The 18,744-nt window shown below is 40.2% G+C and overlaps 1 protein-coding gene across 12 annotated transcripts in view; it reads left to right on the top strand.

Moving 5' to 3' along the window:
• Positions 1-18,744, top strand: part of MAGI1 (membrane associated guanylate kinase, WW and PDZ domain containing 1) — a 673,862-nt gene that overhangs the window by 359,347 nt on the left and 295,771 nt on the right. For all 12 annotated transcript variants that reach the window (XM_027863725.1, XM_027863727.1, XM_027863720.1 and 9 more), the window contains exon 2: positions 12,386-12,502. In XM_027863725.1, the coding sequence (XP_027719526.1) occupies positions 12,386-12,502 (117 nt within the window). The remainder of the gene's footprint in view (positions 1-12,385; positions 12,503-18,744) is intronic.

Genomic DNA, 18,744 nt, shown 5'->3' with positions numbered 1-18,744 from the left:
CCTTCCTTCCTTCCTTCCTTCCTTCCTTCCTTCCTTCCTTCCTTCCTCTTCCTCCTCCTCCTTCTTCATCATCTCCTCTTCCTTCTTTTTCTTTCTTCCTTGTTCCCTCTTCCTTTTTTTTTCCTTCTTCTTTCTTCTTCTTTCTTCCTTCTCCCTAAAATGCCCTGAGTCTGCGCTCTCAGCAGGACTCATTTCTTTCCTTGCTCTTTCACATCAATTACAGACAGTTTGAAAGCTTAGTCAGGGGTGGGGAACCTGTGGCCTTGAGGCCCACCCCTAGCTTAGCCGTATCCCACCTTACCCCACCCCTGTATGTTTGATATGTACTCTCCAAAACAGAAATTCCTGACTCAACTATAAACAATGGACAATTTCCCCAGGGAATTGGTGGGAGGACAAGCAGAGGAGTGAGGTTCTGTGGAGAGATATTAAGTTATGGGTCCTTCACCATCCTCTAATCCCTGTTTCCTCCCTCATTGAAATAAGTCAGAGGGCTGAATTCTGAATTCAGCCTCTGATGGTAGCAATTTAAGTGACTTTTAAGCTACTCTTTCCCTCTCTCCCTCCTCTTCAAAAGAATTATTCTCTCTCTTTAAATGTAAATTTAAAAAAAAAAATGTATTCTTTTTAACCTCCCTCCCCCAAACGATAAAAAGCCACTTCAGTTATGGAAGAAGAAAAAGAGCTATGGAAGACTCTGTGAAATCAGAGTTGTTATGCCCTGAATGAATGTTCATCCTGTGAATCCGTAATTTATGAAGTGCCTGTCTCAGAAATCATTACTTTTTGGGTGGGTCTGCCTTGGTGATTATCAATGCAGGAAACTCTTTGTGTGGAGACTCCTTCTTCCAGTGCAGATCAACCGCTGGACTACAGCTCAGAGTCTTATTTGCCTGAGGACATGGAAAGTGCCTGAAATAGGGTCAACATTTTGAAAATGTTTGTTGAATTGAACTGAGTGAGTGACTTGCTTTTTGGTCATGCAGCCAGCATGTGTCATAGAAGGGTCTTCCTGACTCCAAGGCTAGCCCTCTTTTCACCCCTCATATCTGATGCTCTTGACTTGCTAAAATTTAAATTCAGAATAACTTACCTGCATCCAGCAAGTTAAAAACTTAGGTATCCAAAATCATCTCCTATCCACTTTCCCCCTTTTATTTGAATAATGTCAGAAAGCTGTGAGGGCTCTGAATTTCCTTCATGGTTCTACCCTTAACTTGGAACTATACCATATAACTTTCTAAGGTGTGTTCACTATGGAGCTTTGACTCCCAGCTCTCACTGGTTTTTATTTTTATTTGCTTTTTGGCCACTCCACAGGGAGTCTCTAATCTTAAGGGATGCTGTAAAATTTTCTAGACTTGATTAATTTCAGTTTCTAAGAAAATAAACCCTTTTTGAAGGAGGGATTAGATGGTAGAGAACAAAACAGACTTCAGAAGGATGTCACACTTCCCAACCAGGCCAGGCCTCCCTGGAGGAGAAGTAGTGTGTTACCCTGGCCCTTGGACAAATGTTGGAGAGGCCTGTGTTTGGGGAACTCCTCAGTGTGAGAGGTTTGGTGTCTCCGTCTCAGCTTTGGAAGTCTGGCTCATTTGGTGCCTTTCTTCCAAACCATCCAGGTTGTTATTTCAGGAGTATTTAACAGTGGAAATGCACTGGGTGGTAATTAAATGAAAAAGAGTTTAAAACAAACAATCAAAATGTTTTGAATTGTTTGAACTTTTTTGGGGGTGTTGAGAGGGACAAAAGAATGAGTGAGACTGGGGTTATTTGTTGCAGGGACCTGTTAGGTATGATACTGCTGATAATAATAGCAGCCCTGCACTGTTACTTTGCCAAGAGACTTAGAAGTCCTTCCTCAGCTGAGTCAGTCTTGTGTGGTTATCCTGGGCAACAGCCCAGGCCGGTATTCTGGCTTTCCCTTGGGCTCATATGGGAATGTTTGGCCAAGAAAGCATTTGTTGTTGTTTTTAGATGGGAAAGAGACTTTGGATATCATCTACTTCAGGGGTTCCCAGACCGTCGAACATGTTTGGCTTGGCCCCCAGGCTAAGACCTCCTTGCTGGAGGAATGCTTTTCCATATACTATGTGTTAGAAATAGGAATGGATAAATGAAGGAGGCATTTTGGCAATAACATAGGCTTTGATTAGCTTGAGGTCTTAGGCCATGGGGTGGAGGGTGGGGAGGGGACAAATGGCTTATTTAAGCTTTTTATTTTATAGGTTGACAGCTTATTTGTAGGTCTTGGGGAGGGGAAAAAGTCTTTGGGGAATAGGGGAAGCAAGAAACTTAATAGTGGGAAGAAATCCTTGAGATCAATAATACCTAATTGAAACGCCACATCCTTCAATGAACATTATTTAGTTCAATGACTGCCTAGTACAGGATTGTCTCGTGTATATGTGTGGGTAAGTCCTCTACTGACATCCTCCACGTGCCTTAGCATGATGTCAAGGTGACCCTGGGCTCTCTGTAGCTGCCCTGTAAAGCTGAAAAGGCTTTGCATGTGAACTCATTAATGGATTACCCTCCTGTAGCCCAAGAACCAGCCTACTTCAATTCAGAAACAATTGGCCTCTGAGGGTCGACCATCAGGTAATGAACTTGAGGTCTACATTTACTCATGAAACCCCTCGAGGGGTTTCCATCCGCAATGGTGTCAAGGACTCACATAGATAAAATCACTGAGCTCTTGAGGTATTGATATATGTGATGGAAGGCCTTGCGTGAAATACTTATTTAGCAACTGTAGACTAGTTCTCAGCATGGGCCTTTTTATAGTAACCTAAAAAATATTGACTTCATTCTATCCCAAGAAAAATACCATTTGCACATCAAAATATAGCTGTGCAATAGTATACAAAGTAATAAGTAGTCTGACATGGTTGAAGATGGTCACGACAATTGATCCAACCATTTTGGCCAATCATTTGGAATTATTCAAGAAAAATTATTAAACACCCATTGACCTAGTCATATCACTATTGGACATCTGTTCTGAGGAGGCCAAAGACAGGAGGAAAAAGTATAATGTATCTCAAAATGTTTGCACCAAAAGCACTCTTTTGGAGGAGAAAACAAGGGAACAAAGTGACAACTCATTGGATGGGAAATGATGGAACAAATTGTGGTACGTGAATATGAAGGATTGCTATTATGCTATAAAAAACAACAAATCTGAGGAATTTCAGTATACATGGGAAGACTTAAATTAGCCGATCTATTGTGAAGTTACCATAACCGGGAGTCCTATATGTACAACGCCTACAATTCTTCAAATAAGAACACTAATGATGGCTGAACTTTGATCATTTATAATGACCAATCTTGTTCCCAGAGAACAAATGATGACATGTACTCCCTTCCTCTCTATGGGAGGGCATGGTTTATTTATACATACATACATACGTATATATATACACACACACACACACACACACATATACACACATACATACATACACATACTTATAAGGAAAGATTAGAGGGGGGAGTATAGAGAAATGACAATGGGTTTTTTTTTTAGAAATCAATATTTTTGTTTAGAAGATGTCATTAAATATGCCTTAAGACTCAGTTGCTTTGTCCATTTCTCTCTACCTTTGTCTCCTTTTCCTCTTTTTCCTCTTTTTTTCTCTTTCTTCTTTCTTCTCTCCCCTCCCTCTGAAGGTTCATGGTGGGGAGGGGAAGATGGGATATGAGGAAATAAATATCTGATGAAAAAAATGAAAACACCAATGAAATAATTTTTAATGTATAATGACTTGAGGTGACATATTTAAAAGCCTCTATGTGAAAGATGAGATAATGTGTTTTAGGACAAACTTCTTTTGTTCTTGCCTGTTGTTATTTGCATTCTCCTTTCTAAGAAGAAGTCTGGTGCATTCACTCACTTTAAGTGAGTCGGATTCATGCTTACCCTTTGCTCCGTGGGCATGTAACATGTCGGGAGTGGGAAGCCAGTGTGTTCGTTTGGCGTGTCTGGTGTGGAAGCAAAAGATGTCATATGTCTGCTTGCCTGCCTGCTTTCTACTCCAGAAAAATGGCCTCAAGAAAAATGCTAAGCTCTGACCTGAAAGCCATACCAGTGATGAAACCAGCCTGGCAGATGTGACATGCTTGACTTCCATAAATCACTTTTCTTTGTCATGGTTGGCATATGGACAGTGAGTGTCCTAATTATTGGGTGGCTTTTATAGCCCTATTATTTATAATCACTTTGAGATAGCAGCTGGAAGACTGGGATGGGATGGAACAAAATAACAGAGCGTGAAAAATATTATCGTTTGTGGAACTATTGGGATTAGGAATATTTCACAATGATGCCATCTGAGTACAAAGCTTCCAAAATGAGAACTCTTCTACCATTTAAATACTTGGTTCTGGCACAGACAGTTTTCCTATTTCGAAAAGGACCTCATGAAACCCATAATTCCCTTCAAGGCAAGGTTTCAATGCACCTTTATTTACAAGGCCTTAATCTTCCCAATTTTTAGTTCAGAAATAAATACATCATTTGCATTGTGTTTCTTATTTACTTATCCATGTATAAATTATTTCCCTTGCCTAGAATATAAGCCCTTTACAGGTAGGGACTCTTCATTTTTGTCTTCACATTTTCAGTGCCTGACACAGTGCTTTGTACATAGTAGGAACTTTAAAAATGCTTCTTGGATTAGATTGGAGTCAATTGATCATTTTTGTGAGAGTATGAACCTTGACAGGTATTCTTAACTAAATGCATTCATAATATGTTACCTGATAGGATGGCCTTACCAATATCAATAGCCATAGTCCAATGATGCACATCTAATATGCAATTTTTGATGAGGGTAGGATAGCAAGATTTAATTAAGAGCATGGCATAATAAAAATGATGATGATAATAACTACTGTGATGATGAGGAGGCTGAAGATGATGATGAAGAGGAGGATGATGATTTTATTTGAGCGAGCCTCACAATATCTGAATGAGGTAGCTACCATAGGAAACTGGGGTTCAGAGAAATTATATAACATGCCCAGGGACACATAGCTATTAAGTGACAGAAGGGATATTCCAACCCATTCTCCCTGATGTCACGTCTCCCCCCCGCCCCCTGCCACAGGAGGGGTTGCCAACCTGTTTCAATGCCCCTTTAGTAAAACTTTTAGTATGGAGGCAGCTTGGTTGCACAATGGATAGAGCACCAAGCCTGGAGTCGGGAAGATCTGAGTTCAAATTTGGCCTCAGACACTTATTAACTGTGTGATCCTGAGCTGGTCACTTAACCCTATTACCTCTGTTTCCTCATCTGTAAAATGAGCTGAGGAAGGAAATGGCAAACTACACCAGTATCTTTGCCAAGAAAACCCCAAGGGTTCACAGACTCACACAGGACTAAAAATGAGTAAACAACATTAGCAGTATTCAATATGAAAAGAAAATCCATAAATTCTACAGTTTATCACTCATATGCACATAAGAAATAAATGGATTAATTTCAATAGGATAATGCAGTTATTTACCAAATATTCCATGTATCCAGGGCTTGAGTCTTATCTCTCCTGGGGTGTGTGTATTTCAAGTTGGTGTGTTTTACTGAATGAGTTCTTCTTCTGGAGCTGTATTTGGAAGTATTGTAGTATTTGTTGACTCTGAGTCCCAGGTGAATATTTGGGAATTTCCCTCACCAATATTCAAGTCTTCAAAGGTGGAAAGTTGTGCTGTCCTCCCTAAAAGTTTGCCTCTTCAGTATTCCCTTGTTGTCTGAGCTCAGATTTGATGATAGTGTCTTATTAGTGAGCCTATTAAATAATCTCCTGATCATTTTCTAAGTGTGCGGTTTACCTATCACCCACTTTCAGAAGAGGTGGCAAAGCTCTGTGAGACAAATGGAAGGCCTGTATTTCACTGCTGCCTCGGAGGCCTCTTCCATTCACCAAGTCCCCCGATGGTCATATTTCACTGCCTTTCCTGCTCTCAGGCTTAATTTAGGTGTGGATACCTTCCCCCTAGGTAAGCTCCTTGTGGTCACGGGCTATTGTTCATAATTGTCTTTGTATCTCTATAGCCTAACACAATGCCTGGCACAAAGGAGGCCCTTGGTAAATGTTGATTTGATTGACAATGCTTCTCCTTAAAACAAATATTGGTCTTTTTCTGTTTGATCCAATTTAATTCAGTGAACATTTTTCATAATGGTGTCCGAGCGAAGGCCTTGAGTCATGGAATAGATATGGAATGGTATCCAAAGTTTCATAGCTGATGGTCACCCAAAGAGCAACAGGTAAGTTCTCAGAGGACATGAGCAGCAATGACCAGCAATGAAGAATGGCTCAAGGAAATAGTATAAAGGAGATGGGCTGGTCACAGAGTAAGAAAGAAAGCAAATTGATGAATTGACTGTGTGCTTTCCTGGTGTCCACACAAGGTCAAGGTGACTACAGGAAACAACCTGTTGGTTGGAAATGTTGAAGGGGCAAATTTTTAGGGAGGACAGCACAACTTTCCACCTTTGAAGACTCGGATATTTATGAGGGAAATTCCCAATGTTGATGGTACCCTCCATGGAGCATTTACTTATAGGAGAAAATAAATGAGAGTCACCCAGGATGGGGGTACATAGGGTATGGTCTCCATAAGAAATACCCTTATTACTGAAGTAACAGTTAAATAAAATATTTGTCACTTCGATGTACATGAACCTATATAAATCTTTCTTTACCTTCTTGTCTTCTGTGATTCTTGATCTCCTTCCACAAAGGATAATGCCCATCATGATAGAGGCCTTTTTCTAGGTCTTTTAACATCTCATGGATACCAATTGAACGTTCAACTTGTCCATTTGTTGTCAGTCCTTATTCTGGCACACTAAAATGCTTGTTAACTTGCTGACTGTATTCCTGATGAGAAATGGACTCCATCATTTCAAACCCTTTCAGTGAAAATGGCTGCTGGTCTATGGTCTTCTGCTTATGCAGAATCTGGTTGATGTTAGACTTTATGAGATTTCCCCAATGTTGTTTTGAGTCTATGAAATTTTGTCTCCATCCTCCTGCTGCATGGATGTTTATTAGAATTCAGTTTATTACCTAGATGATCAGTGCCAGCTTGAGAGAGTAAATTGGGGAGAACGGTGAGAAACAGTTGCACTAATTACTCTGAATGTCCAGAGTTGTTGAATGCCAGTTGGATTGCAGATTGCATTTGCATGAAAACAGATTATTATTAAACAGAGTAAATGTCACAAAGCTCAAGAGTAAAATGCTTAAATCCTGGGGCTTGTGTCTACAAGAAAGGTACAATGGAGAACATAGCTTATTAACTACTTTCTAGGAATTTAGTGCAATTTTTACATGCCATTTTGATCTAAATATAGAATAAACCTGCCTCCCTTTCCCCATCCCTCAGTTTTGACATCTTAAAAACCTGTATATGGCTTTAATCATAATGCCATAGGTAGAAAGGCTGGGATTTAAGTTGAGAATTTGCTGCACACTGGTAGCTTATTTAAAAAAAGACATTTCTAAAGTGCTTTATACCTTGCAAAGTTTTTTTTTCTCTCACAATTTTTAAGATAGGTAGTATAGCTATTATCCTCATTTAACAGATGAGGAAACTGAGGCTCAGAGAAATTGGATGAGTTGCCCTTGTGGACACAAAAACAATGACCAGCTTTAGTACCTATGCTTCATTTCAGCTACTGCTTTAGGTGCTAAGGTCCCAAAAACCACAACGAAACATTACTTGCCCTCCAAGAGACTACATGGTGTCATGGGAAATGAGATACACACATCTCTTGGTAAATGCAAAGTGCATAGAGGACCAATATTCCTTAATATCAAGAGGAAGGTCCTTGGAGTTGGGGGCAGGGTGTAAGGGCGGAGGGTCAGAGGAAACTCTTCTTTCAGGGAGCACTGGGGAGTTCAATGCCTCACCTCTAGTCGCAAAAAGTGGTGTGTGTCAGAGCCAGAACTTGAAACCAGGTCTTCTCTACTCAAGGGCCACTAAATCACCATGGAAAATGAAAGTTCTCGAACTGCAGACGCACAAACTTGTTGCCACACTTGCACTCATAACCATGGTATGGGAAGTGCCAGAGCTTCCGCTTTGCTAACTTATTAGCCTTTGAGAATCTACGCTGTTACAAGGAACTCTATCCCAGGACTTGCTTTCATAAAGGGTCGGGGGTGGGGGAATATCTTAATTTGACTGAAGTGCTTATTGGGTATGCTGCTACTAAACACTGAACGCCATCATGGAAAATCTGCTGCATGCATCTGTCCATATGTGAAAATTGACATAGCTCAGAAGCACGCCAGTGGAGAGAAAACCAAAGCTATGTCAAGCAAGTAATCATGGATAGGCTTGAAATAACCCAGTAATGGGTCAGTTTCCACCAGTGTTTGTTCACATTTAATTATTGCCAGCTTCCATGCTACCAGTATATCATCTTCTGTCAATGGTAAGACAAGAACCAAATATATAAACAAACCAAATATATAAGCAGATCAGAAACTAATTTTTTTTTTGTGACTGATTCAATGTCACTACCCAAAGCTCATTAGTGTGAGCTCCGAGAGACTAATACAAATGCCTCCCCTTTGACTTCCTGAGGACTGAGTAGAATTGGAATTCTCCCGTAGTGCCAAGTATCATGCTGTGGAAGCTGGTCGTTTTTATTAAGAAATTTCAGACAAGGTAGATTTAAATACATTAAGTTCCCACCAGTTTCTGAGTGAATATATAACTAGTTAATTTGTATACTGATTTACTGTTCTCAGCACCAACCCCGAAACTCGATGCAGCTAACATTCCTTATAAATCTGAGCTGCTGACATGACACAAATCGCTCTGCTTTAATATGGCTACTATCGGATAAGCCCATTTCTTTAGCTTTAATAAATTTAGCATTTTCTAAAACTACAAATGTTCTTGGGAGAAAGTGTGTGCTGAAGCAAAAATCACCTGAACACGTGATGACTTCACAGATCATTAGAGAAATGGTCCCTTGTAGGTAATGACTTGAAAAGGATAGAATGTACAGTGCTAGTGGTAATGAGGTTTCCCTCTCTGACCCTTCAGGTGTGGCAGTCAAGCCATCCAAGTGGACCACACAAGCCACAAGTGTGGTCAAGCCTGGAGACTGTAAGAAATTGGTTATATTTTGTCTTCTGGTTCAAAATTAGATTAGGTCAAGTGACCAAAAGTTTACTCTCTAGAGTAAACTTCATTAATGAGAGAAAGAGAATCCAGAATTGCTTTTGATATAATCAATATATTGGTTTCTACCGGAGGGCATAGTAGATTCAAATACTGGCCCTGAACCTTGTTATGTGACCACAAGCACACTTAACCTCTGACCCTGTCTGCTTTTCCATAAAATAGAAAAATAACAGGGTTGTTCTTAGGTTCAAATGCGATAACTATAGGTAAAGCATTCCACAAACTTTAAAGCCCTTCGAAATGACTGGACTTATGACAAGGAAATCATATCCCTTCACACACCATTACCTAAGAGGTGATATTTCTCATCTGTATTGGTAGGTGATAGCAAAGTTGAAGCAACCTAAATAATTAACTCGTTTTTTGGGAAGGAGAGGAGAATTTTCACTTTAAATCATGACAAGGTCAAAGTAGAGTTCATAGGGTCATAGACTGAAAGTTGGAAGGCATGTTATTGACCATCTATTTAGGCTCGTTGCCTCATTTTACAGAGGGGGAGACTGAGGTCTAGAGATGTGTAGCCAAAGTCATACCCCTTACCAAGAATCAGAGGTAGCATTTGAACTCAAGTGAGAGATCATAAATTTAGACTTAGAAGACCACTCAAAGGCCATTTTATCTTATTCCCATTATTTTGTAAACAAGGAATTTAGAGCCCAGAGTGACGTGCCCACAGTCACTTAGAAACAGGAGAGATGGGATTTGAACCCAGTGCTTAGTCTGGCAGTAATTAAATCTGAACAAATACTGATGGAAATTGACCCATTATTGGGTTGCTTCAAGCCGGTCTATGATCACTTGCCTGACACAGCTTTGGTTCTCTCTCTGCAGGTGTATTTCTGTCTGAGCTGTGTCAATTTTCATGTATGGACAGACATAGGTGGTACATTTTCCATGTTGGTGTCCAGTGTTTAGTAGCAGCATATGCGGGAAGGAGCTGAGCATTTGGGTCAAATCCCACCTCTCTTACTATTATGTGACCCTGGGCAAGCCACTCTGGGCTTTTGGCTCCAAAGCCTTTCTATGTACCATCTTCCTCAATTCTCTCCTTCATTTATAAATGCCAAATTGCCTTGAAAGAAAGCCTGGAGCTTTTTTGGACCACATTCCACTTTCCTAATTTCCTGCTGTATGTTCCCCTGACCATTAACACAGAAATCTTAGATTTCTAAGAAAATGGAGAAGAAGTTATGTTTTTGTGACAAGCTATCACTCTTGCAATTTAATATCTTGTTGGATCACTGCTCTGGACAATTAGGGGAAGATTTATAGAAGTGTCCCCTGAATAATTGGCAATTAATTTCAGATCAGATGCCCAAAATGATGATACTCCGTGGAATGCAAAGGCTGGGATTTTTTTTTCTCACAAATGTCATAGAGCATAGAGTAAATGTTAACAGGCAGCAGCGGTGCTAACTTTGGCCTTTTACATGTCTGTGGTATAGACGGGCTTTAGGGATTTAGAATCATCAACTCTGGGCCAGGTTTCTCGATGCTTTATCCTTCTTTGAAAGCTTCATCACAGTTGGCCCAATGGTCTTTGCTGCTTTCTATACCCTTCTCTGCGTACACCTGGCACATTAACCTGTACATTACATGATCCCAGAATCCCTCGAGGTGTGTAGGGGTACTGAATCAGCAGTGATTACTTTGATTTCCCGACATCGAAGTCTACCATGCAGCTGACTGTATGGACCTTGATTCCTCAGACACTATTGCAATTAACAGTTATTTTTTGAGTGCCTTCTATACATTTGACTTTGCTGTGTGGCATTGGGGAAAGTATAATGTCACGATTTAGAGAAGGCATGGTGCTTTGTCCTAAAGGTAGGGTAGCCAGATTTGATTGGACAGCTTTTGATGAGTGGCTCATCTTTACATATCATTTCAAGGTTTGAAAAGTATTTTGAATACATTAATCTCATTCTGTCCTCAGGACATCTTTACAAGATAGGGGCAATACTTATGTCCATTTAACAGGTGAGGAAACTGAGGCTCAGAGAGGCTACAGGAGAACCGTACTGTAGGATTATAGATTTAGAGAGAAGCAACCTCAGAGGCCATCTAGTTTCACCACCTCATTTTACAGATGAGGAAACTGAGACCAACAGAAGTACCTTTGGGTCAAGCCAAGTCAGTTCAACAATTGTGATACTCACCTTCTCAACTTATCCTCAATTGCCTTTCCCTTCTAATGGGGGACCTGGAGAGTAGAGCATTGAACTTCTCCTAAAGCTTTCCTTTATAGAGGGCTCACAACCTTCCTGGTAACTCCATTTCTCAAGAGCATCTCTGCTTGGCTTCTATTCCACAAAACACCATACTCCCACCCCACCCCCTTTCGCTTCCTATTATATGTTGTCTTCCCCCGTAAGATTGTAAGCTCCTTGAAGGCAAGGGATTGTCTCTCTCTCTTAATTGTATCTCCAGCACTTAGCATGATGCCTGTCACATTTTCCAGTCATTTTTCAGTCAAGTCTGATTCTTCATGACCCCATTGGGGATTTTCATGGAGAAGATACTGGAGTAGTTTGCCATTTCCTTGTCTAGCTCATTTTATAGATGAGGAAACTGAGGCAAACAGGGTTAAGTGACTTGCCCATGGTCACACAGCTAGTCTGAGGCCATATTTGAACCCAGGTCTTCCTGACTCCAGACCCCGAACTCTTTCCATTGTGCCACCTGGCTACCTCATACAGTAGGCATTTAAAAAATATTTATTGAACTGAAATTGAATTGAATTGGAGGGAGGTAAGATCTCTGGAATTCTAGTCTGGAGGGTGCCTTTCAAGAGGGTAGGTAGGGTGGGGGAAAGCATAGGCAAGGTTAATCGCAAGATGTCCATAATGGATAGAATGAATTATAATTTTTAAGTAACTATTATTTAAGTGACATTTCCTTTGGACACCAACTCTTTTGTGTTTCACAAGTTCACTTGAATTCTTGGTTGTTGCAGCCCCTTAATTTCATGCAAAGTCATGCTTGTTACTCAGATCAAACTGGTTGTCCTTCTGCTATACTGGCCCAGTTCTTACCCTTCTTCCTAAAGATTTTTTCTGATTCATGTCATAATGAATGGTGGCTGGACTCTTTATGTTCAGTGATCTAGGATTGAAATGGAATTTTTCATTTTTCTAACTATTTTTTATGTCTGTGTTGGTTTCCCTACAGGAAGTCGACTGAACAAGGATCTGAGACACTATCTCAATCAACGTTTTCAGAAAGGTTCACCTGATCATGAGCTGCAGCAGGTCATAAGAGATAACCTTTACCGCCATGCTGTGCCTTGTAAGTACTCAATGATGTCTTCGGTCTTACTGGGCAAAGGTTGAAGAAGAAGTGAAATTAATGTTTTAGACACTCATCAGTACTTGAGACTGTAGTGCCCACGTGGGAGAGGTGCTGCCTAGAGAAGGATCAGGATGTCTGGTCTTGGTATATTGGTATTTGGAGTAGTTGTTGTCCCCAGTAGGAAGAAGGGGCACGATTGTAAACAGAAAAGGGGTCTAGGACAACAGATTCGAAGTGAAGGACAGATCCTTGAGAATGTGGATAGAGCTGATGCCTGGCAGTCTGCAAAATGGAATTGATGGGACTTATTTAGACTTAAGGTATAGTCAAAATAGAGGCAACATGGTGTTGTAATAAGAGTATTGCATGTGGACTTAAGACAGACCTGGGTAAAAGAGAAGTAAAATAGGGGTTAAAACTCTTTCTTTTCTTCTATCATTCAACATATCCCAAGCATTGGTCCTATCTATGATGTGACCTCGTGTCCTTGTGCACTGAGTGCTGACAGCTAGTGACCCGGATGAAGCATTGAAATTGGAGTCAGGAAGTCCTGAATTTGAGTACTGCCTCAGAAACTTACTGTGTGACTGCAGGCAAGTCACTTAACCTCTTTTGGCCTCAGTTTCCTCATCTGTCAAATGAGGATAATACAAGTTTATTCTGAAGATCCAATGAGATAACTTTCATAAAGTGCTTTGCAAAACTAGCTGTTATATATGTGTCTAACAAAGGAATTCAATTAATTTCATTCTCGATAAAGATGGAAGACTGCAAATGCTTTTGTTGGAATGATTTCCATGGTGGATAGTGCATTGCGCTTGAAGTTCAGAAAAATCAGAGTTAGAATCCTACTTTCTTTCCAATCCATAAAGCGAAAGGGAATGACTCTAAGTAGGCATTTAATGGAGGCATGGTGTCTGGAATTCTAGTCTGGAGGGTACTTTTCAAGAGGGTAGGTAGGGTGGGGGAAAGCATAGGAAAGGCTAATAGCAAGATGTTCATAATGGATAGATATGAAAGTCCTCTAAAGTCCTTTCCATTTCAAAATCTGTCGTTCTATGATTTTACTTATAATCCTCCAACCTTTTCCGAGTCTGATGATTGGAGTGGGAAATTTTGTCTTCAAAACATTGTTATTCACATGCCAAAGGAAGAAAGTGAATTGTCAGCTGACAGTAGTTTAGGAGAACAAAGGCCCAGTGGCATTCACAGGTGGTACTGGGAAATAATAAATGGATGATGATCTTATTTATGAAGAGTTCCTTCAAAAATTTTTTTAAGAAGTAGTGAATTTTTTTTTCCTTTGGTTACCCTAAGAAAAAGGTCCTTTTTCAGAAATTGCATTGAGCCATCAAGTGAGTAACATACTTTTGTTCAACTTTCGAACACAGTAGAATAGGGTAAGTGAGAGTTAAGCATCCAGGTCTTTGGGTAGTTAATCAAACTTACGTCTTAGCTTATAGGCCAGTAATTGGAAAATAGAGTCATTTGTCTGTACAGCGAGAATCCCTAAATTATCAAATTTTACAGGTGGATGGGTGCCCTAAGTCAATTATACTCATCTTGGAACTTCGGAAAATTTTCACAAATAAGTCTGACTGGCTAGCAACTGCTAAAAGCAAGAAAACTTTAATGGTCTTATTTTTAGCTTACACTAGGCAAGGCATAGGTGCTAACATGAGTGGTGGGCAGGAATAGTCAAAACCATCAGTAGGAAGGTTGCTGAAACTTGGATATTTGAGCAGGAAAAGGTTAAGGGTAAGGAAGTGCTGGTTTCAGTGGTGGTCCCTCTCGACTTGATCTACCATGTTCACTAAGTCCTCCATTGATTAAATGGTGAAGATGCCAGGGTCTTTTCTCACTTCTCCATTAATGACAGTAGGCTGGTGGTTTTTCTAGGGAGGGCTTAGTTCTCACTCAGACATCTGATTGATTCCCCATCTCTGATGTCATGGTTGGGGATATACCAAAGACTGACTACTATGAGAGACCTGGACATATGAGTTCAGCACATGGGAGTTCCCAAGTATAGGAGATCCTTGACAAGGGTGACCAGTAGGGTGGGTAGACAGGCTAGAGGACAAATTGTGTCTATGTCAGAGCTGGCATATCACATGGAAGCTTCATGGATCTCAGAGAAACCACCAAATAACCAGAAATTAGAAATCGTTTGTATTTTAACAATAAAGAAACTGAGTGGTTGAGTGAATTTACCAGTAACCTGGTCAGTAGCAGAGCAAGAAATGATCTGAAATCCACTGAGGCAATAAATAGTAGTGGATAGGGTACTGACAATCAGAAAGACCTGCATTCAAATCCTGACCCTGTTACTTACTAGCTGTGGGACCAGGGGCAAGTAAATACCCATTCTGTGCCTCAGTTTCCTAATCTGCTATATCTATGATCCTCTGAACTCTAAGTTCATTCCACCAGTTACTAAGACACATTGCTAACTCTCTGAGGATGTTGAATGTAAGGTTAGACCTATTTCCAGGAATGGCAAAACTGCCTTGGATCAAAAGAGAAGTCAATCTGATGGTGTAATGTGTTGTTGAAAGTTGGGGGCCCTCTGATGGCGCTTGTCTTGAAGCATTGAGTAGGTTTATTAGAATTTCAATTGCATCCGCCATTTCTATAGATGTGTATATTCCTCCATATGCTTCTGAATCCACGACTTCTCATAGCAACCTTGGCATCTCATTAAGCCAGGTGTTCTCATCCCATGTTTACAGCTGAAGAATTTGGGATACAGGTGAGATAATTCATCTGAGGATGTACAGCCAGGTGGGTCAGTAGTAGAAGTGGGGCAACGGCCTTCTAATCAAGTAGTCTTCTTTCCCACTATACAACAGGCTGCCTTTTGTGCTTGCCTGAACATACTGCTGCACCCTTTGAAGCATGTCCTAGATGTCTTAGAAATGGAAGGGACCTCAGAGACCTTTTATTCAATCCCCCAATTATATAGGAAACTGAGGCCCAGGGAGATGAAGTGATTGGTCAAGGTCATAAAGCTATAAATGGGAGAGCCAGGATTCCAATTCAGATTTTTGAAGAAACAAAACTCATCCTCCAGGTTAAAGTATAGAAGCAACAGTCACAGAAACACCTTTTTTTGGGGGGGAGGGGTCTATACTTGGGACTTTATCAGTGTAGGGGTATTGCTGGTAAGGAAACACCCTCTACCAGTGCAGATTAGCAGCCATTCTGCTCTTGATAGTGTTAAAAATAACAGGAACCTTGAAAGGTTAAGTGATTTGCCAAGAATCACTCATCATGGATGAGAGAAATGGGACGCAAGTCAAGATGGGACTGTCCTTTGCCTCTCTTTGTATCCCCAGGGCATCGCACGGTGCCTGGCACATAGTAGGTGCTTAATAAATGCTGATTGACTACTAGCGATGATGATGATTATCTCCAGTTTACAGATGAAGAAACTGAGGCTCAGAGAGATTCAAGGATTTCCCTAAGATGACCACAGCTTTGTGGAATTAGGCAGCTGCAGAATCTTGTTCCTTTTCTGTTTAATTTTTCCTCTCCTTAGATTCCAATTTAAGAAACTAGGAATGAGGCAAAGGAGCAGAAATTCAGTTGCAGCATTTTGGGCGTTGCCAAGGTTACATTCTGAAATGCATTCTATTGAGTCCTTCCTGATTTATTGGACTTGACTCTAAGCTAAACTGCTTGATTTTAAGCTTAGCAAAGCCTTTGATTTCGGAATTGGGTGAAAATGATTTCAGCCTTTTAGAAACAGTGGAAAATATATTTTGCCCATGCATGCATAAGGCCATCTGTATTCGGGTTTCATTTCTATGTAATGAGTAGAAAACTTGCAAAGTCAAAACCGTATCCCTGCTGAGAGGAAAATCAGGTACCATTTCATTTTATATTTCTTTCATCAATTGTGAAAAAAAAAAATTCCCAACAACTCTATTTCAGGTCTGGGTCCACAATCAGCAACACAAGCAGGGAAACCGATGGTTGACTGTCGTGGGCCCAGAGGATCTTCTTGCCACATATGTCCCTTGGTTTGGATTCCTTGACTCATGTGGCTTGTAAATCCTAAAGTTCTTGGTCCATCCATAGGGCTGATGGATTGAGAAGTCTTGTCTTCTGAAAACAGAGTCCCTAGCTTTTTAGTAAATAAGCACAACCCAGGAATACAAGATCACTTAGACTGATAGTGCCCATACTGTTTACTTCCTGCTCTTATGATGTGAAGAGTAAATTCAGTTAAATGAAGGCTTACAGTAGAAAAAACTCTGTATGTGAAGTCAAGGTCTTGAGTTCAGATCCTGGCCCTTGGCCTACTACTACAAGTCACTTCTCTACTTTGGGCCTTGGTTTTTCTCATCTGTATAAAGAGGAGAAAAGATGGACTCAATTACCTCTAAGATTCCTTTCAGCTCTAAAGCTATGATCCTGTAACATACACTACAATGAAGTGAAGCTATCTCATTTTCTTATCCCCTATGCCATCGGACAGATGTTCCCAATCTTTGGTGGTCTCTATACCTTTAGGTTTTCAGTAATTCTTCCCCATGTCCCCCATTCATGAATGCAAGGAAATACATTCTAGAATTTACCATGACACGCACATAAGAAATAAAATAGGTTAATTTTTTAATCAAGAAAATTCGGTACATGACATCAAATACAGTTGTTAACATCATAAAGTTAAATGTTTATCAGAGTAGCCAAAGAAATGAGACTCTTGATTGTGTTTCTTATCAACCAGTGGTTTTATTCTTGGTCAAATTTTTTGTTTGTTCTGTTTTAGTTTTAGTTTTTTTTTCTTTTGTTTTTGAGACTAGGTCTCCTTATGTCACCCTCTAAGTACAGTGACCATCCATGGCCTGATCTCATTGCTGATTAGCATGGAAGCATTGACCTGTTCTATTTCTAACCTGGACCTGTTCGCCCTTCTCTAGGCAACCTGGTGGCTCCCTGTTCCCAGGAACTCAGCGTATTAGTGCTTGACTTAGTAGAGACAACTGATCAGGTCAGACCTCCTGAGCTCAAGCAATCCACCAGCCTCTGCCTCCCTATTAGCAGGGATTATGGCTGTGTACCACCATGCCTAGCTCAGTATAGTTTTAGGAAGGGATACACACGTATCAGATTTAATCTTTGGCTAGCTTTTTGGCTCGGGACATGACAGAAGAGAGGACTCAGAGTCACTGAAATAAGTTGTTATAAATGGAATTAAAGCCTTGTGAGCACATTTAGCAAGAAGGGGATCTGCTTCTCCAAGGGTATGTAGAAAATTTTGTAACTTCATTGATTGAAAATTGATTCAGAGTTTCTGGTTTTTGCAGAGATCAGCTTATCTTTTACTGGGTCACTGTCACTGATTTTTTTCTTGCCCAATAACAAAAGGATTTCATCTCCAAAGCTCGTTCATTTGATTTTACTCAGTAGACATTACTCCTTCAACTGTCTCTTTTAAAATTTTCAAATGCACTATAATCTCCTCCCTCCCTTTCCTACCCTGCCTTCTATCTCTTCACTTTTCTCTCCCTCCTGTCAACACATTTTTCCCCACTTCTGTTGGATTATTTCAAATGGATAATATAGTTATCTACTCAAAAATCTTATATCTCCTTAAAAAGCTTTTCATATCCCAGGTCATGAATTCCTGTGTTAGGTAGCTTTCCTATTTTTAGAAATTAGGAAATGCATCGTAGGATCATTGATTTAAATTTTAAAGCTACCATTAGAATGTAAGCTCATTGTAAATAGAGATCATTTCATACTTTATACTTCGACACATAATAGGAGTTTAATAAATATCGACTGATTGACCATAGAGACCATTTAATCCAAATTCATTAATTTGAGAGATGAGGAAACTGAGGCAGGTAATGTGACTTGCTTGAGTCACAGAGATAATTACTGGCAAAGCTGGGATTCAAACCCAACTTCTGGGAAGCCAAGTTCTGCTGTACCATGCTGCCTCCTTTGAGTCATAATTCTTATTAATACACGAATATTCAAATAATGCCTTGCATTTCCTATAATGCTTTATTACTTTGAAAGCACATTGACACCTATCATTTCATGGGTGTCTCTTGGCAAACCACTAGAAAAAATTCAGGGCCCATGTTATCAACCTTATTTTATGGAGGAGAAAAATAAGGCAAGAAGGATTAAGAAGCTTGACCAAGGTTAACAAACCACCTCTGGTCAAAGTCCATGAAAGTAATCAGGTGTCTGGATTCAAGTGTCTCACAATTTTCTTT

This window comes from Vombatus ursinus, unplaced genomic scaffold, assembly GCF_900497805.2.
Source record: "Vombatus ursinus unplaced genomic scaffold, bare-nosed wombat genome assembly UNPS02014773.1, whole genome shotgun sequence".
Classification (NCBI taxonomy): domain Eukaryota; kingdom Metazoa; phylum Chordata; class Mammalia; order Diprotodontia; family Vombatidae; genus Vombatus; species Vombatus ursinus.
Note: the sequence above shows the minus strand (reverse complement) of the source record. Positions and strands in the feature narration are given on the sequence as shown.